This window comes from Rhipicephalus microplus, chromosome 1, assembly GCF_043290135.1.
Source record: "Rhipicephalus microplus isolate Deutch F79 chromosome 1, USDA_Rmic, whole genome shotgun sequence".
In the NCBI taxonomy this organism is placed as follows: Eukaryota; Metazoa; Arthropoda; class Arachnida; order Ixodida; family Ixodidae; genus Rhipicephalus; species Rhipicephalus microplus.
The window spans coordinates 71,737,085-71,763,016 of NC_134700.1; the positions used below are offsets into that span (position 1 = coordinate 71,737,085).

The following is a 25,932-nucleotide window of genomic DNA, read 5'->3' on the forward strand; positions in this document are numbered from 1 at the left end:
CGCACCAGTTTTGTTTCGTGGAGGTAGCGCTTTGCGTACACTGAAATTTGTCGATAGGAGTTCTTTCTTTTTTGAGATTTTCCTCATGCAATCATGGGGTGCATGTAGAACTACTTTACTTGTTAAAAGGCCGGACCTTCAGTTTTTGCAATGACGTCATCGGTGCTAGTTATCTGCGAACGCAAAACAAGTGTTGTTTTTTTTTTCTTCATCAGGTGGAGCTGAAGTGGTTGATCTTTGGACATGGAGAAAACATGAGCATGTTGCCCGACGGCCATTTCGACGCTGTTGTGCTGTTTTATGTCCTCTGCTCTGCAAAGGACGGCTCGAAACTCCTGAGTGAATGCAAGCGTGTACTTAAGAAGGTGAACACTTATTTCTTACTCCTTGGCATTCGCCATTTAGTAAGCTTGCTGCTTTTCAGCCTTTGGAGGTTCTGAACACGCAATTCGTCACTTACTCCAGAAGACGCTACTTTTCCTTTCCTTGTTCTAAAGACCAATAAAAGAAAACGCCGGGCCTGCGTGTAACGCGCAGCACAGTCACAGCGAAATCTAGAATACCGGCCTTTGAGAGCGGACAACTACGGCACCGCGCGTGGCCAGTGTTGCAACCTCATAACAGATTTCGCTGTAAAACAACAGGCATGCACAAAGCTTGAGCAGCTAAATTATGTTCGTCTGCTGCCTTCTATGTTCCTTGGTAAACTTTGCAGGTTCTGCGCTTGCCTTGAAACACAACGGTAAACTCACTGAAGGTTCACTCCAGTCGCCTCAGAGTACTAAAGATTTCAGTGAAGTTGTGCGAAGCACTGCTGTAGAGAAAACGTAATTTCAAGGTAAATGTGTCAGCAAGATGACACGAGAATAGGAGTTTCCCATCAAAGGTGCCACTGAAGTCAATTCATGTCGAATACATTCCGTTTAAACCTTAAGACTCAGTGGTAACTTTACTCTGTGTTTATCATGTATTTACAAAACGCATCAACAATCCTGTACACGCCAAGGTATTTTCTTCGCGACCTAATCTGTCCAAACAACTTTCTTTTATGTCCATAATATGGTCACTTTCGTCTTCCTGAAAGAATGTCTTCATTCTAAAACAGTTTAGAAGGGTGGGATTAGCAGCTAAGCAGCAAAGCTCTTTCTTCTTGTAAATGCCTATCCTTCTTGTAAATGATGGAGTTGGCCGGTAAACTGGCACCTAAGTCTTTGCGTAGTTGCAAGAACGTGAACAGGGAGCCTATGCACGATTGTGAAAATATGGTTGTATTGCTTTGCCTTGTCCACAACACATGTTACTATTTACGTAGCACCCGATCACTGGAAAGGTGTGCTGCTGCAATAACGCTGGTAGGGCATTTATTTTGACACGTCGTGCATAAAGATAGCACGAATGTTGTAATGATCTTTCGCATTCTGTTTAATAGATCGCAATATAAACGTATGTTTGCAAGGTGTTGATTATTTGTATTCGTTTTGTGAGTTAAAACTTGTACAGCATGAACACGTCTTAAATGTATTGAGGAGCTCAATGCAGCGCAATGTACTTGGAGCAAAAATTATCTGGTGAGTTGTTGCTGTTACAAATTTAAGTGAAATGGAAAGACGCTTGCGTATGGCACGATCACAGTGGATATGTATTACACACCATACTGGTAGCACCACTAAAAGCTATGGCACTTAGGCACAAAGTATTGTCTACTTACCTGTCATAGCATATAACATAACACTGGGTGAGTGTTTGGAAAGCCAGGGGAATCTTACTCAACATTTTTTATCACTGGCTTTACACAATAATGAAAATAACAAAACACAACGATTCGTCACGCTAGCGGGTGCCATCGTAGTTACACAACAGACTTCCAATGAATGAACACATCTTACTGATATGTTGCTGTAAAAGTCTGGCAGGGGACTGCGGATTACGTAAAGTTAGATTAAGATGAATGAACCATGATTCTTCAACTTTTCTACAAAGGATTCTTGCGGTGTCCGTGTCTTCACATTATCAAAATTGAACAAGTGTTACTTTACCAGGAAGTGGTCGACTGATTCAGTCTTAGCACATGTTGCATGCGTGGCTTTTGCAACATCCTTGGCTGTCTATTGATGCGAGTACTGTTGCGGATGATTGCAGCCGCGCGACAACGAGCAGGAGAACCGAGGATAAAGAAGAATGCTTAGGCACGAGCTGTGGAAATAACGCGACGTTCTTGGCGTAGGGCTCGGTTCTTGAATATGTGCGACATCTTTCTGGTGCCATACCCCCCCCCCCCACCGGTCACGCCCTTCCAAGACTTCTACTTCTGATTCTACTTCCGATGGCGTCTGTCTTTAGAGCGGCTGCGGAAAGAACCGTGTGCGTCGTCAGGCCTTGCGTCACACAAACTATCACGCTCCTGACCGACGAGCTGCAGGCCTCCATTCCCGGTGCCAGTCAGGTCGACTCCCACGTTGCCTACTTCACTCAGAAGAAAGCCGATTTTGTCACCTTCAACAAAGAAATTTTCGATGCGACTGACGATGACAACGTGGAAGAGCTCGAGGTCGCGGAAGAGAATGACCGAAGGGTCTCTTACGCCGTATCCCGAGTGCGTTTCTTCCTTCGAGAGGCCGCAAGCTAGGCGACAGTAACGAGTGCTGCGAGGTCGATGGCTACATCACCCAACGCCGGCACCGGTGGTGCCAACACGGCAGACCAGAGTCTGCGGTGTTGGCACTACCGCAGTGACTCTTCTCGAGTAGACTATGCGATTCCCAGTCAAGAAAGGATGCCGCGTCACCACATGGCGGTCGTGCCGAAACTACAGATCCCGAAGTTTTTGGGCGCACTTCCCAATCGGCAGTCCTTCTGGGACCATTTCAGTGCCACGATTCACCTGAATGAGAATCTTTTACAGATCGAGAAGTTCAAGTACCTTCCGTCCTATTTTAGCGGTGCAGCAAAGAGAGCAATCGAAGGCATCTGACTAACCGAGGACAATTACAACATTGTGACCAAGACCTTGAGGGAGCGATTTGGTCAACGCGACTTGCTTGTCAATGAGAACGGTAACCACCAGCTCACCTTAGCGCCAGTCAAGTCGTCGGCAGACGTGGACAAGCTTCGTTTGCTCTACAACAAGGTCAACTTTCTAGTATTTGCATTGACTAGTTTGGGCGCCTCTCGGGACCAGTACGACGTGGTCCTGAACGCGTTATGTTGAAGTGTCTGCTGGTTGATCTCGCAATTTTCTACCACCAAAAGGTGCAGGAAGCGCCGCAGGAAACGTCCGGCATCGCAACACCTGAACAGAAAGCTCGCCAGGCTGCCAAATTTTAAAATTTTCTGCGCATTCAGATTGAGGTTCGGAGGAAAGTAAGCCAGAACAAACGGCGTGTGGTTTCTCGCGGTCGCGGCCTGAAGAGGTCGAACCTCCATTGGCACCGATAGGACGTTTGCCTACGGCATCCGCACTTGCTGCCGAATCTGTTACTGTTACGGAAGAGGTGTGCCCTTTATGCAGCAGTTGTCAGCACACCATCCTGAGCTGCCACGTTAAACTCTCGGCTGAGGAAAAATGGGCTTGGTTGCGCACTGCTCGCTGCTCTTATTGTTTTGGTTTGCAAAACCACGCGGTACGTTTTTGCCGACATGCACGAATCATCACGTGTAGTAAGTGCAACCGACGACACCTCACTATCGTCTGTGAATTGTTCACACCGGCAGCCCCAACCCGTACAATGACGACGAAAATGAAACAGGACAACCTGCGCATCGCCGGGCGAGGCACTAACACGCCTTCAGTGACATCGGCCCCAAGCGCCCAGAGTGGAATCAACGCCGTTCTTCTTCAAGTTCAGGCAGGACGAGTCTAGATCAAGTGCGGGTGCCGAAAGCGTCTCGTTCGCATTCTTCTTGACAGCGGCAGCCAGTGCACATTCATCCGAGCGGATGTCTCAAAGGACCTCAGATGCCCGGTTATCGAAACTGAAGAACATTCTTTGGTTACGTTCGGCCACTGAAGGACCCGTGAAGTAGCACACAGTCGACGGGTAGCCTTGATTTTATGAGGCCAACATGGGGACATGGGGATAACCATAGAGGCGTTCGAAGTACCCAAAGTGTGTGCAGTTACCAGTCCGCTGCTCAGTACTGATGTTTCGCTGCTTTTGTGCGACAAGAACTATGATGCTGCAACCCAACTTCATCCCGACCCCTGGCAACCAGAGGAAGTAAGCGTTTTACTTGGTTCCGACGTCTTCTGGAAGGTAGCAACTGGAAGGGTACATGACTTGTTCGGTGATCTTACGGTCATAAAAACCAAGTTCGGCTGGAGCGTTCAGGGCACCATGGAACGCGAGAGAAGTTCAGCATACACGAGCGCTCTATTCCTGTTCTGTATACATTACTTGTTCGGTGATCTTACGGTCATAAAAACCAAGTTCGGCTGGAGCGTTCAGGGCACCATGGAACGCGAGAGAAGTTCAGCGTACACGAGCGCTCTATTCCTGTTCCGTAGCACGAAGTTTGTTCCTAATGGTGATCTTTCCGCAATTTGGCATCTCGGCGTCAAGGAGATCAAGGCGCCTGCGGAGAAAAACAGGATGGCTCCACCAGAACTTGAGGCATCTAAACAGGGCATCATCAAGTTTGACGGCTGCTACAAGGTTCCGCTAAAGTCAACAAGTTTTGGGTAGACATTCAGGCAGTGATAATCGAAGATTAGGGGAAGACTATCGACAAGTGAAATTGAACTGGTTCAAGAAACGTTCTGAACTGTATAGACACCGCGGCAAGGCGATCACAATGGTGTTTAGTGAAAAACAGACAAGGCGATTGGAAATACCACAGCCACAAGACGGTGATATTATGAGCCTCATCGTGCAGTCATTTATGAAATGCTGTCACACCAAGGCTTCGTGCTGTGTCTGACGCCCCAACGCACGCGCTAGGTCATGCCTGCCTCAACGATGCCCTGCTGAAGGGTTCAAAGCTCAACGCTGATATTGTGCAGTTGCCGCTCGTCTTCCAGAGCCAAGCAGTCGTCCAGTGGAAGTTCGGGGGTGATCTTTGGTCGGAGTACCGGTTATACTGTATCACCCACTTGGCAGGAAAGACATCGAAGCGGTCAATTGTGCTACATCTTGAATGCCGAAGGCTTCGCTGTTAGAAGCTGCGAAGTGTGTTCCTGTGTTGATGATAGCGCACGTTCAGTGCTCTAATATCTGAATGTGGTGGTCAGCGCGCCCTGGAGAGAACGATATTGCGTGCATGCTTTAGAGTGACTAGCTTCTGGATAGACAAGGAAAGCTACTGGTTCAATTAGCTTATATTCCCGAGGCAAGTCAGCGACACACGTGATCTCGACTAGTGAGACTGCCTCGTGATCGTCTTGGCCCTTTGAGAGTACGTTGCAGATGATTGCGGCCACGCAACAACAAGCAGGAGAACCACAAAGAAAGAATGGTAGGGCACAAGTGGTAGAAATAAACTTGGACGTTCTTGATGTAGGGCTCGGGTCTTGAGTACGCGACCTCTTTCTGGTGCCGAAACCCGGGACCATTACGTATTCCTGCAAGCAGCTGATGCGATGATTTCAATCGAACTACACGTGTTCTGCTACGCAAGTCCCAGAGCGTATGGCACCTTCATCTACGTACGGGCGCGCTCAATGAATGGCGGCTACAACTCACAGCTCCTCATAAGCAAGAGCCGCGTGGCACCACTTAAACATATTTCGCTGCCACGTCTAGAGCTCTTGGCATGCGTTGTCGGCACAAGGTTGTGCGCATACGTGAAGACAGTACCAGTGCTAAGCTCTGTTCCTGAACACTTCTGGACCGACTCACTCGTGACTTTGCATTGGACTCGGAACACGCCTGCCAAAAGAGAGACGTTTGTACGTCATCGAGTCTCCGAAATTCATAGCCTTACACGCCGACACAGTGGCATCATTGTTCCGGAAAGGACAATCCCGCTGACTTGGTTGCACGAGGGGTTTCATCACCTCATCTTCTTCCGTCAATAATGTGGTGACATGGTCCAACTTGGCTTCATGATCCCGGAGAGCCAATGCCTAGTGAGTGCGCTGAATTCACAGACGAATTTTCAGTCTTCGAACAAAGTCCAGAAGAAATGTCGGTGTGTCTCACGGGCTTTGTTGTGAACACTATATCATCTGTAAGCAAGTACAGCAACCCAGACAGACTGCTAAGAGTCACCGGATGGGTTTACCGCTTCGCCGCAAATGCGTCAAGAAAGCAGTGTTCTACAGTCGGACCGTTAACATCAGCACAGCTTCGCAAGGCAGAACATTACTGGTTGCAAAAAGTCCAAGAAGAAATGTTCTTCGAAGAAATGCAGGCGCTCCGCGCAGCAAAAACACTACCATCCACAAGCACAGTTCTTCAATTACATCCTTTTCTGGACGAAGGTGCTCTGCTTCGCGTTGGAGGCTGTCTGTAGGAGCTAGCCGACTCTTTTGATGTCAAGCACCCAATACTGTTACCAGCAAAGCAAACCTTGACCCATCTTGTGGTTTTAGCCGCGCATGAACGCGTCCTTCACAGCGGAGTAGAGGCCATGCTTTGCCAGCTTCGAGAGAAGTTTTGGGTTGTGAAGGGACGACAGACCGTTAAAAGTGTACTGAGAAACTGTTTGTCTTGCAAACGCTTCAAGCCTGTCGCTGAGACATCTCCATTTGCCCCATTGCCCCGAGACCACATCACGGAAGCAAGTCCCTCTTTAGTCGTTGCTTTAGATTTCTGCGGACCTCTCTGCACGCGTTACACGGCTGCTACGAGCAAAAAGGCACACATACTCATGTTCTCCTGTGCTGTCACTCGTGCTATACATTTGGAATTGACGACCGACATGACAACGACAACAACTCTTTTCATCTTCCGCCGTTTTATCTCATGGCGTGGAATCCGTGACACCGTTTACTCAGATAAAAGGCTGTCTTTTCACGGCTCAGCGCGAGTTCTCCATACCATTCTGCCAGCTCTGCGAGAATATGCGGCCAACATCAAGATCAAATGGAAGTTCATCGCTTAGAGAGCTCCGTGGTGGGGCGGCTAATGAGAGCGCCCCATTACATCGACAAAGAACCCATTGAAACACTAACTTGGGCGCCACAGTCTCGATGCCGAGGAACTCGCTACGGTGTTATGCAATGTGGAAGGGGTCATGAACAGTCAAGCTCTTACGTATTTTGATAGCGGCCAAAATGAACGGCAACCGCTTACTCCGTTTCACTTTTTTATCAGGAGACGCCTCATGTGCCTTCTGCAAGAAGACAGCAATATTCATGGCATATCAACAGCGAGAAAGCACCTGCTATGTCGCGCGCGAAATCGTGAGCGTCTCGGCGAGTATGTTCTCGCTGTAAAATAGGCGAGTATGTTCTCGCTGCGCTCAAACCCATTGCGCCGACATTTCTTTTGTTAACCCTTTCAGCCCTGAATTGTTTTCAACCGGCAGATGGTTTTAAATGCGAAGCATTTCTTGGCGAACATCGGCGACTTTGAGCATATCTATCTATCTATCTATCTATCTATCTATCTATCTATCTATCTATCTATCTATCTATCTATTTATCTATCTATCTATCTATCTATCCATCTATATATCTGTCTATCTATTTATCTATCCATCTATCTATCTATCTATCTATTTATCTATCTAGCCGCCTGTGACGTCTAGCTCTCCTGGCCGTTTCGATAATGATATCAATACCAAACTTAGTATGGCGTAACATGACTCTATGGAGAACATAGTTTTTTTATTCATATATACCCCAAAGGCCCATTCGGGAAATATATAGGGGTATTCTAGTTGTACAATAAATTACCAAATCAAAACATTGTTAATATATAATGAAAAATGTTAAACAAAGTAAAATACAGATCTACAGGCAAAAATTCAGAAGGGGAAGAAATGGAGACATGAATGAAAACTCCAAACTCATACTTTTTTTCGCACGACTATCGTGCGAAAAAAAGTATGAATATACAGAAAGTTGCCATAAATATACAATAACATGAACGAATGAACATATATGCATAAAACACGCATACATAGATTAGTCATATGTCAAAAAATGTTCAACTCATTTACAAAAGTAGCATGATCAATCATTGAAGAGATGTCACCCGGTAGGGTGTTCCAATGATGTATGGCTCGAAGTAATGGTGACCGGTGATACGTGTTTGTGCGTGCAAAGAAGGGCTGTATTTTCAATTGGTGATCAACAAGTTTGGAAATATTATAAGGTATCTTTATGTGGGCTTAATCAAAGCAGAATTTACAATCACAAAATGTATGAAAATGTGACAACAGTGATGACAGTCTGCGTTTTTCAAGAGGGGGTAATGAATGTGTGTATTTAATATCTGTATTGCTGTTGTTTCGAGAATACTGCTTGGTGATAAATCTTGCAGCTCTATTTTGTATTGATTCGAGTTAATCGATGAGATATGATTGATGTGGGTTCCAGAAGATGGATGTATAATAAAACTTTGAAAGGACAAGCGTAATGTATGCTAGCTTTTTAGTGGTATAGTTCGTCAAGTACAGGTTTCTTTTAATAAATCGAAGTGTTTTCGACGCCTTACTAGTTATTCTATCTATGTGCTCATTCCATGATACATCAGATGATAAATGTATTCTGAGGTATTTAAACGTGGATACTTTTTCAATGGGGACACCTTGAATTTTATATTGGTTAAGTTCTGTTTTATGAGTTCTTGAAAATTTCATGTTCTTAGCTTTGGAGGTGTTCATTTGCATTTGTCACTGGTGGCGCCAAAGGGCGAGTTTATTAAGATGGAACTGTATTATATCGTTAAATGTGGTGCTATCAATGTTTCTGTAAATAATCCAGTCATCTGCAAATAATTTGATTGTACATATTAAACCATCACCAATGTCGTTTATGTACATGAGAAGCAAAATTGGTCCAAAGACCGATCCCTGTGGAACACCAGACTTTACATGTGAAAGTGAAGATATTTGTCCATTGACATAAACTGATTGGCTGCGGTTGGTCAGAAAAGTAGTTATCCATGCAATTATTTTGTTGTTCCTCTTAAGATTCATTACCTTCATTATTACGCGGATGTGTGGAACCTTGTCAAATGCTTTTGCAAAGTCAATGAATACAGCGTCCATTTTCAAACCAGCGTGAATGGTTTCGTGTGAATTCGTTATGAATTCAAACAGTTGAGTTTCACATAAACGTCTGCGAAGGAAACCGTGATGACTGTTGGAAAAAACTTTGTTCCTATAGAAATGTCATGACAGTGGATGGTATGATGTGCTCTAGCAATTTACTGCATATGCTTGTTAGTAAAATAGGCCTCTAGTTAGACACCATCAATGAATCGCCGGATTTAAAAATAGGAACCACGCGCGCAGTTTTCCAAGTGTCAGGAACGAATGCTGTATCAACCAATTGCTGAAAAATGGCAACTAAGATAGTAAGATAGGTGATATAGCTGACTTACATTTGACTAGTCATAAAATGAAAATTATGACATGTATGTCATGAATGTCATGGTTTACATTTCATGGCCTTGCAGCTCTTCCGGCGGATTTGTTCGCATGGCATGTTGCAAAAATGGTATGGTAAGACTTGATTGCATGGCGAACACAAGCGACAGACTCTAACATGAAAACCATGACATGCGTGTCATGTAACAACATGACCACAAGCCACGCTTATGATGCGCTGGCGGCTGTTTTGCTAGCTTCACCTATATCAAATTTAGTAATACGGGACGTGAATGGATGACGCAGGTGTGATACTAGTGCAAACAATATAAACATGAGATGTGTATCATGTAACAACACGACTACATGCTACGTTCATGATGCGCTCGCGGGTGTTTTGCTAGCTTCGCTTGTACCAAACTTGGTAGAATGCGACGAGAATGGATGACATACGTAAATGACACATGCAAACATGAGAACCTTGACATGCGTGTCATGTAACAACATGACTACATGCACACTCATAATGCTCTCGTGGCCGTTTCGCTAGCTTCACATATGCCAAATTCGGTATTACCTGACGCTAATGGATGACGAAGGTATGTGACTGGTGCAAACATGATAATCATGAGATGCGTGTTATGTGAAAACATAAATACATGCCACAGTCAAGGCGCCAATAGATTTTGAAGTGACGCGGTGCGCGTGCTCGCCGGCGTTCATTTCGTCACGTCACGTCGGTATTGCCACGCCATGAGCCTGTCCTGATATATACCTGCAGGCGCACTGCGCGCTGCGTAGCTTTGACGCATGCGCATTTCACCGCGTCCGGCGTCCCTCCGTCACGACAAGAGGGAGACGTAGTGTTGTCTGGGTAACGCATCTGCGCGAAATGCAGCAGGTTGCATTTCGCACCGGTTGCCGTCAGGCTGCGCCGACGGACGCTGGTCGCGCGTGGCGTCAGGCTATAGAGTGCTCGCGTTTTGCTAACGTGGCGGCGTTGTGCCCAGCGTGCACACGCGTCAACGCTACATTGGGGTATAATGGGCCCTTCATGATGCACTCGTGGCCGTTTTGATAGCTCTAAATACACCAAATTTTGTGTTATGGGACTTTAGTGGATGACGAAAATATATTACTGGTGGAAACACGATAATCTTGACACGCGTGTCATGTAAGAACATGACAACATGGCCCGCTCATAGCGTGCTCGCGGTCATTTCGCTAGCTCCACATATACTAAATTTGGTATCACGAGACGTGAATAAATGATGAAGGTAAACGACACATTCAAACATGATAATCATGACACGGAAGTCATGTACGGCATCATTTACCTCCACCTCGTAACTTTGTGCTGATTCTAAAGTGGCATATTATCATTTCTCATTGATGCTTTGCACATCATTACTTCCCACTGTAGGTGAAAACTGACATTTTTTTTCTTCTGATTTATTTTTCTCGGTGGCTTTTATATATAGACAAATATACATACCTGGGACCTGACGGTGATGACAACGGCAAAAATTAACCAGGCGTGTCCTTAAATCAGCCAGGAGTGTCCATTGCCACTGATTGCCTCGGAAATAAAGCACCTTCTAACAAGCTGTGACGACTGGACAATCGGCCACTTTTCGTGCATGCGCTTCTAGAACACCATCTAAGCCCACAAGCCAAATGCGGCACTCTTGCGTCATTTTTTAGGGGGGGGGGTCACTGTGCGAACATATCTGACTTGTGGTGCAGTCCTGCATGCGTATGTCATTTCTATTGTTTTTTTTTTTATTTCCTTGCCTCTTTTCTCTTTGATTTGTGTTCGTTACTCAATTGTTAGATGTGGAGCAGCTAACTGGAAGCATTTCCGGTTTCCTCTCTTCTTCAATGTCTGGCCAACCATTTGAGGGGTCCGTACTGATTGGAAGAAGCAACATGCTGCTCGAGAATTCACTGAAGCACGCTCTACATGTCTTTGCGCCGAATGATGATCACAGCACTTTCATAGCTGTCGTTAACCATGCGCATGCACAAGGCGGCAGACACACGTTTGACAATATCAACAACCTAGGATCTCCTCTTTCGGCGGAATAAATTGCCATGCAGGTCATTATATGTAACGCAGGGCGCAGCGACAGACACTGCGGGACGCGGCAAATGCAATGGCTGCTTTCTCAACAGTCCACGGCGAAATGAATTCTGCACAAGACAAGTCTGAGTTTGCACAAAACAAAAATACGCCATATCACACCAGTAAACGTGCACCAGTCAACGCACAATAGCACCAGTCAACGCAACCTCCAACGAAAAGGCCATACATGAAGTTAACAAAGAAAGAGACATTGGCTTCTGGGTAAAAAGCAATTACCGGGTGAACTGTACCGTCAAAGTGGTATAAGCGAGAGTACAAAAGAAGCTTGAATTACATGCATGGTCATATATCACAAAAATGGTTCCCGCTAAGATGAAAGAAAATTACAAGAATGGAGGAAGGGATTCATAAAACGGCTGTTATTTTCATGCAGCCACCATTCTTCATTCAGATACAAGTACAGTGAACTAGAATATACTCTAGTTCACTATAGGTACAAGCATTTGTAATCAGCCGTCCTATGTAAGCGCTTGGCCGTCAAGACTTCGAAATTACTGAAATGAACAGATGCCGTCACCATCATGTCATATCAAATCGCTTTGTTCCTGCCTCGAAGTGCAGCAACAGACAAATTGGACGTCTTCAGAATAAACAATTACGAAGAGCTTCAGGCAACTACGCTGATGGCCCAAGGAAACGTCTAAGTGAATTGCAAGCAAGTCAATTAGGCCTCACGAACGTGGGATGCTCACACTGACTTCTGTACGTGCACGATAGCAAAATTTAATAATAATAATAATAATAATAATAATAATAATAATCTTTATTGTCATCTTGAGTTGTTCGAAACAAATAACAGGCCTGTCAAAGCCAGACGGTGGCTTGGAGGACTTGGCCCGGCACATCGGCAAACGAGATATGACATACATATTGAAAAGCTTTTCACGTAAACAATCAGAGAAAGAATACATGTAACTCATTGACGCTACATAAAAACACAATAACAGTCAAGAATCAAATCAGCGGAAGCAGTACTACCTAAACAGCAGAAGTGTGAAGATAAGTATTGAGAAATTTTAGGCAGATTTTACCCATAATGCGATAACTGATGCAGCATTAAAGAGACCTTAGGCTCTTTCGTAGTCTGCGTCTAGTCGTTGCCGAAAAAACTGTCGGGGATGTCATTAAAAACAGTAGGGACATAGACCTTTCTAGTAGCTTTGCCATATCGTGTTTTGGCGAATGGTACAGAAAAGCGGGAAGTTTTTCTGAATATACGAGGAGCAATGCATTCGTTTTTTAATTGAGAACCCCAGAAATTCCGTAATATGCGACAGTTTGGTTAAAAGACGCTTTGAAAGACGGCAGGCGAAGTCGAGAAAATAAATTTACATTGTCTGTTGAGGAACCATTGTACACAATGAATTTCAACATACTTTTAAAACATTGTCAACCCGACGCTGCCCTCGCGAAGAAGAGAAAGCAAATAAAGTGATGCCATATCGTAGGATATCTATAGAGCTGATGAATACGTTTCGACATTTAGTACCGAAAAACGTAAAAAAATGCATTTGCTATGGGTACCAGGCCACCGCGGATTATATTTGAACGAAATGGCGGACTCTTTAGCAGCAGTATCCCTGGGTGGGCCCACCATCCCAGTTTTGCCAGATACGGCTTACGTAACCGCGCTAAGGTTCCGAAATGCTTGCCTGCAATGGGGAAAAGGTAATTTGGATAAATTCAAAGACTTCGAGCATTTGAGCTATTGCTGGAATAAACAGTGGTGTGTATCTCGCCAGTTAGAGGTCACTTATACCAGATTGCGCTGTGCAGTTCCACAACTAAATTATTACCTTAACAAAGCTCGGCTCAAGGCGTCACCGCTATGCATTTGGTGCAACGAAATTGAAACAATTGAACATTTCTTTTTATTCTGAGATCGTTATTCTTAGATGAGAAAAATACTTTTAGTAGCCCCATTACAAAAGCTAGGAATACAAGTAAATCTACCAGTAATTTTATCACTTGGCGGAACTTCATTTCGTTACTGCCACAGGGATGTAGGCTTCGCTGTGTTTGATTACATCAACGCAACTATAGGATTACCATGCTAGTGAACCCCTACCTTTTCAGATCTTTAGTTTATAATTCGTAGTTATGTCTTTCAAAAACAAAAGATGGTTTGACCACTTGCGCAGCAAACATTTTTGTTTTTGGTAGTAATAATTTAAGCTACATTTTCAGATTGGCTTCATTTTCATTTTAGTTTCATTTAAGTATCCTGCCACCCGGTTCTTGGCCCATCCCCCTTTGTGGGTAAGCGTCATCCATCAGAGGTCATCACCATCAGCATCTATACGCAAGAGCAAACATGATGGTCACTTTAAAATTGGTGGGTGCAATTGATCTAATACTGAAGAGTAACCACGAAATTTTTCGTAGTCTGTCACAAATGTGAGCCATATGATCATTCCAGGACAGGTTGCTATCGAAAAACACACCAAGATATTTTATAGAATTAACATACTCAATAGGTGTACACTTACAGGAGGCACAATTACGGGCATGAAGAATTAGAGGTGCATTCGTAACCATTGCTTTCAATGAATTTTAAAGCAAAATAACTTCGTTTTTTTTCTGAATATTCACCAGGCAATTATCCGTAAATGATGACGCAGCCTCATAAACACTGTTTTGTAGTAGTGACAACGCTTTATTGTAACATACATGTTTCGTTAACAGAACAGGGTCGTCTGCATACTGAAATACAAGACATTTTGAAACAGCAGCAGTAAAATCATTTATGAATAAATTATATAATAATAATATTAATAATAATAATAATAATAATAAAAATAAGAATAATATTAATCACTGCCCAAGCACTCTATAGGAATTGTTACCGAGCGAGAACTGAAGCCTTCCACAACTATCAAAGACGATAGTACTTCTTGGAATGCCAGAACGCAAAAAGTTTGGTCTCCCAAGCTATCTGTGTGTCCGTCCTTTTGCGTCTGTCACCGGATCAGTGATACGAACCTAGGACAGTGTTTTATATAGATTAGTCAAGCTAATTCACTTCAACAAAGCACGACGGGGTCCACTAAAGCTTGAGTGATCTATTTATGTGACAGAAATGGCACATAAAAATAACTATGATACGACGACAAATAAAAAATCTTCCGTCAACAGTAGTCAAACCTATGACCTATAGGTACACGACAACAGATGCCGGGCACGATATCCACGGCTTATGGTCATATTGTTTCTTGCCACACAACCTATGCGTTTAAAATACGCCTTTTGTATCTACCACTGTCCTCTCACAGCGTTCTTGGTAAAGTGCAGTAATTAGGTATGACCGCGAAATCTGCCAGTAGTTCTTTCAACGCGTCGTTTCTAAGGATCCGTATCATTCTATTTTGTGAACACCTTAATACACCCCCGGTGGCGACCTTACCGCGAGCGTCGGCGCCACTCAAGGCATCCATTCATACCAAACATAGCTCTGCAACCTCTGGAATACTACGCCATGGTGGTCTAGTGACTAAGCTGCTCGGCTGCTGACCGTGATCGAATCCCGGCTGCGGCGGCTGCATTTTGGATGGAGGCAGAGACGCTGTTGGCCGGTGTGCTGAGATTTGGGTGCACGGTAATAAACCCCAGGTGGTCAACGCTTTTGGAGCCCTTCACTACGACGTCTCTCATATTCATGTGGTGATTTTGGGACGTTAAAGGGGTCGGGAAACGATTGCTCTAAAGCGACAATGCAAAGCTACCGGTGTCCACATGCACTAACTAGGTGACGTCATCACAAGTAATGCTTTGCCTATTGAGGAACGCGCAACTCTTCGGTACTTGCAAATGCGTGCAACTGGGACACACATCAGCGTCCTTGTCATACGCAGTCAGCGCTAACTCGAACTTTGACGTCATATTGAGCAGCATCTTTGTAGGTCGCGGATCACTTATGGCAGATGTCGATGAGCGCCTCTTGCGCGTGCTCGATATGCCATAGAGTTCCGCGTTCCACGATACGCAAAGCATCTATGCAGGTCCACTCGGGCTGATGACACAGTTAGCGCATGTAGCTGCCAATTGTGCCGCATTGTCGTTGTAAAGTGGTCATTACACAACCCCTTTAAACCCCACATATCGATCAATCAACCTCTGGAATGCGCCTATTTTGCCTGGATATAGGTACGTTTTGCACAATAAGCTCGCCCCGCGATTAATTGCGGCCGGCCAAAGATAATGCACGACGCGCATTGCGTTCTGCTCTGGTCGGCAGTAGTATTCAATGACTCCAACATGCCACGAGTAGGTGACCTTAGACAAAGTTCGGCATCTAGTCAGTGCACTTCTGGCTCTCACATTGCTTTTAATGCGAATGCATTTCTTGGTCAGGCTGTGACAAGCATCCCACGTTCACCGCGGCGCCCCTCTCACTCTCCACGATCACTCCATCTACCATAGCGACAGCTGTGGGCGCGCGCGCTTATATTTGCCCCTAGCAACTGCATGTGGTGCGAGAGAGTGTAAAAAAGGGTAGGTGCAGTGCTTCGCTGATCCGTCTCTCTCCTTTCTTCGTCACACTTTCCCGTACGCTCGCACCTCACTCTCTTAGGCACTGCGCCGTGCCCCCTACCGGGCTGCAGAAATTAGATGCCTTCTTCCTCTTCTAACCACTATCACCACCAACACTCGACCGTTCACTGGCTGGGCGCCTCTCAAGAACATACGGAAATGTGTGCTCGAGGCGCCACTGTGAAACGCCAATGCAGAGCCGAGAACGCTATATGTTTTTTTTCACTGCATAGTATTTTTTAACCTTGCACGCTAACTACTTGAGCCGGTGAACTACTAGAGCAGTGAACGGTGCTATTGGTTGCACGGTGTAAGAAAAAAAAAACTTGTAACGCTTGGTTTTGACGTGAGAAACTCAGTTATGGACGCACGCAATGCATTCGCATTTCCTCACGTTTCCCTTCAGGAACGTGTGGGCATTTTTTTCAGCTTGATTTCTACCATTCTCTTTTCATTTCAATAAACTTGCAGGTATAAAATAGCAATAAAACGTTTGTAGACCAAAAAGTAGGAGGGTAAAGCACTAAAGAATGCTGCGATTTCAAATATGTGGCATCGTACAGCGCGAATGTCAACCGAGATCGCATAGCAGCGTTCTTTAGAACAAAACGTTCGCTGGAGTATAGCTGACAAACGATGGCAGTACGTTGACAGCGACTCAAATAAGCTGTGAATTGAGTGAAATTGGGGGAAGTTATTTCCTGCAACTAGCTTGAAAGCTTGGGTTGTGGTAAAAACAACATGTTGACATTGTAATGAAAGTTTTTCACACGCAACTGCCTTTAAATTGGCGAGTTCTCCAGTGTATATGGCGCCGAATGAGTGCTTAAACATCACGGTTGCAGGCTGCGCTGATTTACACTCCCAGAGTTTGCATGCACATAAATACAGTGAAATATGGACCAATGAACCACCGCCGCTTTAGGTCGATGACTAACAGCATTGGCGGCGTAATCTGAATGTTGCTGGGTTAGTCCCTTCTGGAGGCAAGTCATGTTTTTGTCCACCTAACTTTCTTCGCGTCTATGACACAAATACTACAATACACCTGAACGGCACAATTACAGTCCCCTATACTTTTCTTTGGATTCAATATATTCTGGCTTTCATTGATGTCATACGTTTTACACTCTAAAACTTCAAAAGTGGGATGAAGAAAAGACAACAACAAAACTACCAGGCACGTGTGCGTCACGTACGACTATTATAATCCATTAGGTTCAAGGTGTGTTAATCCAACCACACGCTCTTGTACACTAATTTTTGACACTAGAAAAAGAATGTCTGCAGCACTGAGTGACGGCAACCCAAGCCACAACACCACTGTTCCATTTAGGTAGCGCCGCCTTGGCCTGGTGAATATCGCGCTTTGCTGCTCACCTGAAGGATGCGCAATCGGATCCCGGCTGCGGCAGTCGCATTTCTATCAAGGCGAAAGTACCAGACTTTCATATGCCTGTGTATATCAGTGCACGTTTGAGAATCCTAGGTGATCTGATATATCATGAGCACTCCACCGGGGAGTCTCGCATAGACTCAGTCGCTTCGAACAGTTCCACCCTGCAGACCAACCAAAATTGTATATTTCATTGTCGCCATAAGGTTCTTAAAAGATTTGTGGCTCACTCTTAGTCGTTGAATAGAGACACGCAGCTTTTGCGAAAATATCATTAATCCACTCGGAGCATTTCTTCATTTCAGAAACATGGCAAGTGCTTCACCGTAGCTCACGTGGAGACTCGCACCGCGCGTTGTCCATGTGGCTCTTGTGACAAACTGTGGCAACCATTGTTTTGTTTTTGTTTATAAATTAATTAACGTTGCAAAATGCCTCATACGTGAAAATCTCATCGTACCAAGGTTCTGTGAGTTCGGCAGCAGATTCATCCTTTCTATTCACCTTAATTTAGCTAGCACGTACACATGTGTCTTCATTCTATTTTTTTCAGGGTGGTCACTTTCTGTTCGCCGAGCATGTCGCTCACAAGAAAGGCACTCTTTCAAGGTTTATACAGGATCTCCTGACTCCACTGACCAAGAACTTTGGCTGCGGCTGCCACCTGAATCGCGAAAGCGGCGTTTTGTTGAGAAGCGCTGGCTTCTCCAGGATAGATATAAACACGGCTGACATCAATGTGCCTCTAATGTTTAGCCATAACATTTACGGTGTAGCGACGGCTTGAATCATGTCTAATAAAGCGAGCTGTTTGACCGCAATAATTGCTTACAACGTCCTCGCTACACAACGCCAATCTACTTCTTTAGGTTTTGCGGCTCCTTCGCGGAACGTTTTGTCATATAGAGTGCTTGGTGGATGAAATAAAATATGCTGCAGTACTTATGATTACTCAGTCAGTTTCACAGCATGCCTCACATTAAAGAAAAAGATTTTAATGCCTGTCGTTGGATCCACACAGTACAATGTTATAAACTTCTCCGCAGACACACGATTGTCGAAATCGCTCCTCCCAGAATCCACCCTTAGACGCGCAGTGGGCTACTTGCACTACTTCCAATGTGGGAGTTCACTTGTTTTGCTCCCATCTTTGTTTGTGTACCTCTTAGTAGCCAGCCAGGAAGGAATCTTCGTACAAAAGCAATCGCCAATTACAGTCTGGCTAGTCTAGCAAAAAGGTGACTGCGATAGCGTGTATGACTTTCCTGGCAAGTGTTCATGCAACTACGTCGTCTCACTTTGCACGAAGTAATACAAACGCTCTTGGGTTTCATTAGGTAATTACAGAAAAACGTTGCACACATCATTCTCATGAAAAGTGTATAGTTATTCCTTCTTATAGGAACCTAAGTACCCTGACTTAGAAAGCAAAGCATGGGGGACCGTAAAGCAGAACGGCCAATGAAGAGAATGAAAAAAAAAACGCCAGACCTGCACGGAAGGTGTAGCATAGTCACAGCGAAAGCTAAAAGAGCGGCCTTTCAGAGCTTTTCAAAACACTCATTGGATAACAACTGCAAGCACACTTTCTTGATACCCAGTAGGCCAATAATGATAAATTTTCTTAGGTAGTAGGCCGACATTCGCAGTGCTATTTTTTCGTCATTCTTCTGAAAAGCGTCGCATCCGCTAAACACCTGCAAGGAATTTTGCGCCAATTGTTCATACAGTGGCTAACGACGATGAAAAAATGGCTGAAGTGGTTGAGCACCACTGTTGATAGGAGATTAAGAACAAGCTTTTGTAATAGGTTGAGCATTGAATGACCCACTTTTTACGCCATTCGCAATGTGCGACGACTGCTTGTTCTTTCGCTGTTTTAAAGCCCTTTATAAGTTGTATTAACACAATGCTTCCCTGACATCAAGCCTGCCTAAGGCAAGTTTGCCAACAAGTCCCAAGCACCGGTGTGGCTCAGTAGTAGAATACTAGGCTGGCACCAAGTTTTAAATGCGAAGCATTTCTTAGTGAACTTCGGCGACTTTGAGCGTATGTATCTATCTATCTAGCCGCCTACGACCTTTAGCTCTCCTGACCATTTCGATAAAGGTATCGATAACAAAATTGGTATGGCATAACATGACTGTAGGAAGAACGCATTTCACTAATGAGATAGAAATAATGACATCCCTTTTGAAACGATCCGTATGCGATGTCCAATAATTCCGTATGTTTGCGTATAAACACATATGTTTCCTATATATTTTCCACATATTTCTGTGAGATTCTTACGGAAACATACGGAATTATTGGACATCGCTTACGGATCGTTTCAATAGGGATATATGTCATTATTGTCATGATTTGCATTTTATGGTCCTGCAGCTTTTGCTGTGGTTTCGTTCACATGGCATGTAGCAAAACTGGTACGGTATGGCATGATTGCATAGCAAACTCTCACGGACGGCCATTTTTGGCGATCCCGCGTCACGGCAATTAACGGGCGCCGTACTCCCCCACTGACCATGGAAACGGCGGGCGCATGAAACAGAGCCGAGAAGTGCAGAATGGGGTGCTCTTCTTCGAACGTCGCCGCCGACGTTTGATCCTTTGTAACTGCGGCGGCGTCTGCAGGGTCGTGGAAGGCCGCGATGTACCCCGAACAAGGATTAGACTACGGTACACACCGGCTGAGAGTCCAACTGTCTGACCGTTCCCACGGGAATACCGCGGGAAAACTTCTGGTGGCCAAGCCGTATGACAGCACCCCAACAGGTTGTCACTCTCGCTAGTTGAGGGACCTCTCTTAATTAAAAAGGGGTGGGGTCAATATATTTTTGGGGCGGAGTTTCCATCAATGAAACGTGCATGATCGGACCCATGTATAAGTCTCTTGTCCCCAAGAAAGAGAGCGAGGGGACACGAGGGGGATTTTAGCGCAGGATTTTGCCCTGCTAGGCAGACTAGCCGCTGACCAACATGGTTCAGAAGCAGATCAACAAGTATCTCTTCTAGAAGTTTTTAGTGTGGCTCTGTATCGGCTGGCCACCTAAACTTAGCCGTTCGTCTAGTTGTGACGCGATATTAACGTCTGCAACGTAGACATCGGGACTTCGCCTCGAGTTAGCTCAACCTGCCCGAGGTCACCTGCAAGCACTAGCCTCCCGGAGCCACCAGCGTTGCAACACCGCCGACATCGCAGTCGGGCCAGAACTCTCTTCGACTTCTCGCATCCGATCATCGGGGACGCAACGCTGCCGGTCATCACACGTATGCCTTCACCTGTTTATATCTTCGAACTTTCTCCTCCGTAGTTCTATTGTTGTGTACTTTGTAATAGTTCTCTCTCGTAAGCTGATTTATTGTTTTTTATATGTATTTTCTTAGTTGTATCAAGTGTTGACGTATTTTGTTAGTTGTATTGAAGTGTTGTACTACATGCCGTGTGCTGCAATATCACTAGAGTAAAGTTTGTTTTGTTTTCTCGCGTCTCTGATCTCTTCACTGTCTCTGCTTGCGTACGGAACGAACTAACCTGCTGTCATTCCCGTCGCTGACTTCGCACTGGCGACGCTAGAGTGGCAGCTTCTAACACAAACACAAGCGACAGACCCTGACATGAAAATCATGACATGCGTGTTATGTAACATGATTACATGCCACGCTCATGATGCGCTCGCGGCCGTTTCGCTAGCCTCACATATGCCAAGTTTGGTATTATAGTACTTAAATGAATGGCGAAGGTATGTCACTGATGTAGACATGATATTCATGAGAAGCGTGTCATGTAACAACTGGACTACATACCACACTCATGATGTGCTGGCGGCCGTTTCGCTAGCTTCACTTATACGAAATTTGGTATTACTGGATGTGAATAGATGACGAAGGTATGATACTGGTGCAAACATGATAAACATGATATGCGTGTCACGTAACAACATGTCTACATGCTATGCTCATGATGCGCTCGCGGTGGTTTGGTAGTTTTCACATGTTTCAAACACGGTATTACGTGATGCGAACGGATGATATAGGTAAATTACACACCCAAACAGGATAATCACGACATGCGTGTCATGTAATAACATGACTACATGCCGCACTGATGATGCGCTCGCGGCCGTTTTGCTAGCTTCAAAAATGCCGATTTTCTTATTATGTGATGCCAATAGATGACGAAGGTTTGTGACTGGTGCCAACATGATAATCATGAGATGCGTGTCATTTGAGAACATAACTACATGCCACAGTCAAGGCGCCAATACATTTCGACGTGACGCGGTGCGCATGCTCGCCGGCGTTGATTTCCTCGCGTCACGCCAGCGTTTTCACGCCAGGCACCGGTGCTGCCATATACTCGCAGGCGCGCGGCACACTGCGTTGCTTTGACGCATGCGCGTTTCAGCGTGTCCGGCGTCCCTCCATCACGAAAAGAGGGAGACGTAGTGTTCTCTGGGTAACGCATCGGTACGAAATGCAGCATGTCGGATTTCTTGCCGGTTGCAGTCGGGCCGTGCCGATGCTCATTGGTCACACCTGGCGTCAGAATATATAGTGCTTGCGTTTCGCAAACGCAGCGTCGCTGTGCTTAGCGTGCTTGCGCGTCAACGCTACATAGGAGTATATGGGGCCCTTCATTAGGCGCTCGAGGCCGTTTCGCTAGCTCCACATACACCAAATTTGGTGTTACGTGACGTCAATGGATGATGAATTATATTACTGGTGCAAACATGATAATCCGGACATAGCCGTGAGCCTGCTATGAGCTTAGCATGTAGTCATGTTATTACATGACTACATGCTAAGCTCATAGCAGGCTCACGGCCATTTCGCTAGCTCCACATATACTAAATTCTCTATCACGTTACGTGAATAGATGATGAATGTAAACGATACATTCAAACATAATAATCATGACAGGAAATTCATGCACGGCAACATCTACCTCCACCTCGTAACGTTGAGCTAATATTAAAGTGACATATCAACATTTCTCATTCGTGCTTCGCATATCATCGATTACCACTGTACGTGGGATCTGCCAATTTTTTTTTTTCAAATTTCGCGCGATGTGGTTACGGACACCGGAGGCGGCAGTTGAAGACACCTGCGCGTGACTCGAGGCTTGATCTCATAACAGCTTTTGGAGTAAAACTTCATTTGTCGCTCCTAACTTATCCAGCACAAATTTCGAAAGAGTGCACAGGTTAGACAAGAATAGTGACAGCAAAAAGAGGCCTATCACTGCGAAAATTACCTTCTATAAGGACAAAGAGTGCATCTTGTCCGCTGCAAGAAAGCTTAAAGGGTACAAGTTTTCTATTCGGGAAGACTTTTCTCTTGCCGCGCGAGAGGCAAGAAGAAAGCTTATCGATTTCGCCAAGGCCAGAAAAAAAAAATTCTTTAAGCTATCTGTTGACAGATTGCGCATGGACGACGCAACATACGTGTACGACCACGCAACAATCATGGTAAATCGACTTGGCAGATAGCTAAGGCATGGTACTCGCACCTGTTAATTCAAGCAGGCACCTGAGCCTCAAAATTTATCGTCACTCACCATATTAATTACCAATGTTCGCAGCCTTCTGCTAAAGCTCGACCAGGTCTGTTCCTTCCTTGATGACACAGGTTATGACATAATTATCTTCACTAAGACATGGCTGCATGCAGATAGTTTAGACAATAAAATTATTCCCCTACCAAATAATTTTAACAATTACCGTTGTGATCGCGTTAACAGGAGGGGTGGAGGCCTAATTATAGGCATTAAAAAGGCAATCACCACATATCTAATGGCGCGTGCTACAAGTATAGAAATCGTATGGGTTGTTTGCAGAGCTGGATTTGAGAAATTATTGATTGGTTCCAGCTACCGCCCTCCAGACACTAATCCATCAATTCTAAGCGACTTGCGAAGCGCCATAACTCATGCTGTTAAGACGTGTACAACTGAGCTCGTTTATTCATTTGGCGACTTTAATTTTCGTTCAATCTACTGGAAGCTGCTTTCATCGAATTGTCCCGTCTCCACTGCGTTCATTGCCTTAACATTAGATTTTAACCTAGCCCTGATCATAAGCCAATGCACTCGTGACTCGAATATACTTGACTGGGTATTAACAACGGCACCAAATACTATATCAAATATAACATACATTGATGGTTTCAGCGACCACCGGTTAATGCAAATCATTCTTAACGTCCCATTTCGTCTCGCTGGAGCTAAAACAAACACAATCCGCGATTATAATAGAGGTAAATACATTCTTATAAATGATGAGATATGTACATTTTTTGAGAGCGTAATTTTGCCATCCTTTCATAACCCATCCGTACAAGACAATTGGACCCTCTTCAAAAACAAGTTAGCTTCATTAGTTTGTGGACATATTCCTACAATCAAAATAACAACTGATAAACAAAATCTATGGTTCAATAAGTCACTTAACGCGCGCAAAGAGCTGCGTCGTGCCAAAGATATAGAGACTTCTTGAATAGCTACTGCTCTGCGATAGGCGCCACCCGGCATAACTATTCTTCTCACAATCTACCGTCACTGCTCACCACTAACGCAAAGACGTTTTGGAAACAAGTGTGCCCAGAACGTCACGATAACAAAATCACGTTGCAAATTGACGACCACATTCCCATTCCAGGTCAAAGCTGTCCTAACGCTTTGAATACTTTTTTTACATCAATTTACACCTCTGAAGATCATACAAGCGTCCCCGATGTAGCCGATCTTCACTATTCCTTTCTGCAGCCCGTTGAAATCACTGTTGACGGAATCGCATCTATAATAAATAATCTTAAACTGTCCACGTCAGCGGGCCTTCACGAGATTAATACTTACACTTTAAGGCAAAATTACCCAAAAAAGGAGTAACGGAGCCCAATAGGCAGGGGCTATGAATGGATAGACCGTTCAGGAGCAACCACAGAGGAAAACGTGCAGCGCGAAAGCACTTATTCTCGAAAGGGATGAACCGCCCGGGGATGGCAGGCAGCGCGAAAAGCGTTGCCTAGGTGACTAGCCCTCCTTTTCCACAGAACACATGTCCTTTTCCTTCTCCACTGGCTAGTCTTTCCCCATATTTTGCCGGCGACGGTTCGTAGTGCGTCGCGCTCGGAGTGCTCGACCACGGCCGCCTGGATTCCACGATCTAAGAATTACGACGTGGTACTTGTGCATACGCTTGGATGAGCGTGGGCTGCTGCTTTTGCATTTCGCTGCACCCATGAAGTCTGATGCAAGCCTCGACACGTCACCACGCCACACTGTATATCTCTGGCTTCAAGATAGTCACGACCAACACACGACAGCAACAGTTTGGGAGGCCAATATGGCGGCCGAGAAGTCAACAGGCCTATCAGATATATACTTCAGTCCTACTCAGGGCAAAAAACAGCGCTGGTTTCTAAGGCAAGTAGGTTATCATTCTTTATTATACTATACTTGTCTCGTGTGCGATACGGATCGCGCTTACCGGCAACAGGCTCGGTCGTGTTGTATATCGCATGCACGAAATGCATCGCGAAGGTCAGCTTCGGCGCCTGCAGTTCGCCTGTGCTTCGCGACCACCTTGAAATTGGCCGCCATTGCCGTCGGCCTCCCGTACGCTCGCTCATCGAGTGCTCGCCTCTCTTCGCCGCCGCGATGAGCTCCGGGCTGACGATATTGGGCTGAGACCTCGTCGCTGTATGGCAGTCGTCGAAAACACGTTGCGGGTTCTCGCAAAGAGCTTGGTTGTAGTATGTCGCGCGCTGTAAGTGCACGAGCACGGGCTGGCGGGGCTTTCACTCGCGTCGGAACTCACTGAAAATCGGTCGCCTTTACAGTCGATCGCAAGAATCTCGGCGCCGTCCGCTGGCCACAGTGGTGGACTCGCGTTTGCGCGCTGCACTCGCTCGAGTTAGTGGAAAAGGGCCGCATTACCGTCGATTTCTTCGACGCTAGCTCCAAACCTGCTCGGCGCTGTTCGTGGCGGCGGCGAAGCGTACGCTTGCTTTCCTGTTCAAAGTTCGCTGGCGGCAGACACTCTGCGTGCAACGCCATGTTTGGTCTCGCATTCGCTCGCTCGAGCTGAACGACGTCGCTCGCTTAGGACTCACCAACTTGTTAGCGGCACGGAGGTTCGCGGATTTGTGGCTGCAGCCGCCGCTCCTGAGCTGTTGCGCTACGGGGATCGAAATGAGTCTGACGATGTGTGACATTACGGTGAAATTATTAGTATGTCATATCTCACGTATGTTTTCATTTCACCTTGCACGTATTTCTCATATGTATTTGTATTCATCCTCTGCCACGTGTGACTCACTATTTTACTGTGCAGCCGTGGGCAAGCAGCGTGCTGAAGACTGTGTGCACTGGCGTATG

General features: G+C 45.4%; 1 protein-coding gene across 1 annotated transcript in view; it reads left to right on the forward strand.

Moving 5' to 3' along the window:
- LOC119178717 (thiol S-methyltransferase TMT1B) overlaps positions 1-18,490 on the forward strand; it is an 84,171-nt gene extending 65,681 nt beyond the window's left edge. Inside the window, exons 3-4 of the mRNA XM_037429953.2 lie at positions 216-365; positions 18,103-18,490. Coding sequence (XP_037285850.2) covers positions 216-365; positions 18,103-18,336 — 384 coding nt within the window. The 3' untranslated portion in view covers positions 18,337-18,490. The remainder of the gene's footprint in view (positions 1-215; positions 366-18,102) is intronic.
- Positions 18,491-25,932: the final 7,442 nt, after the last annotated feature.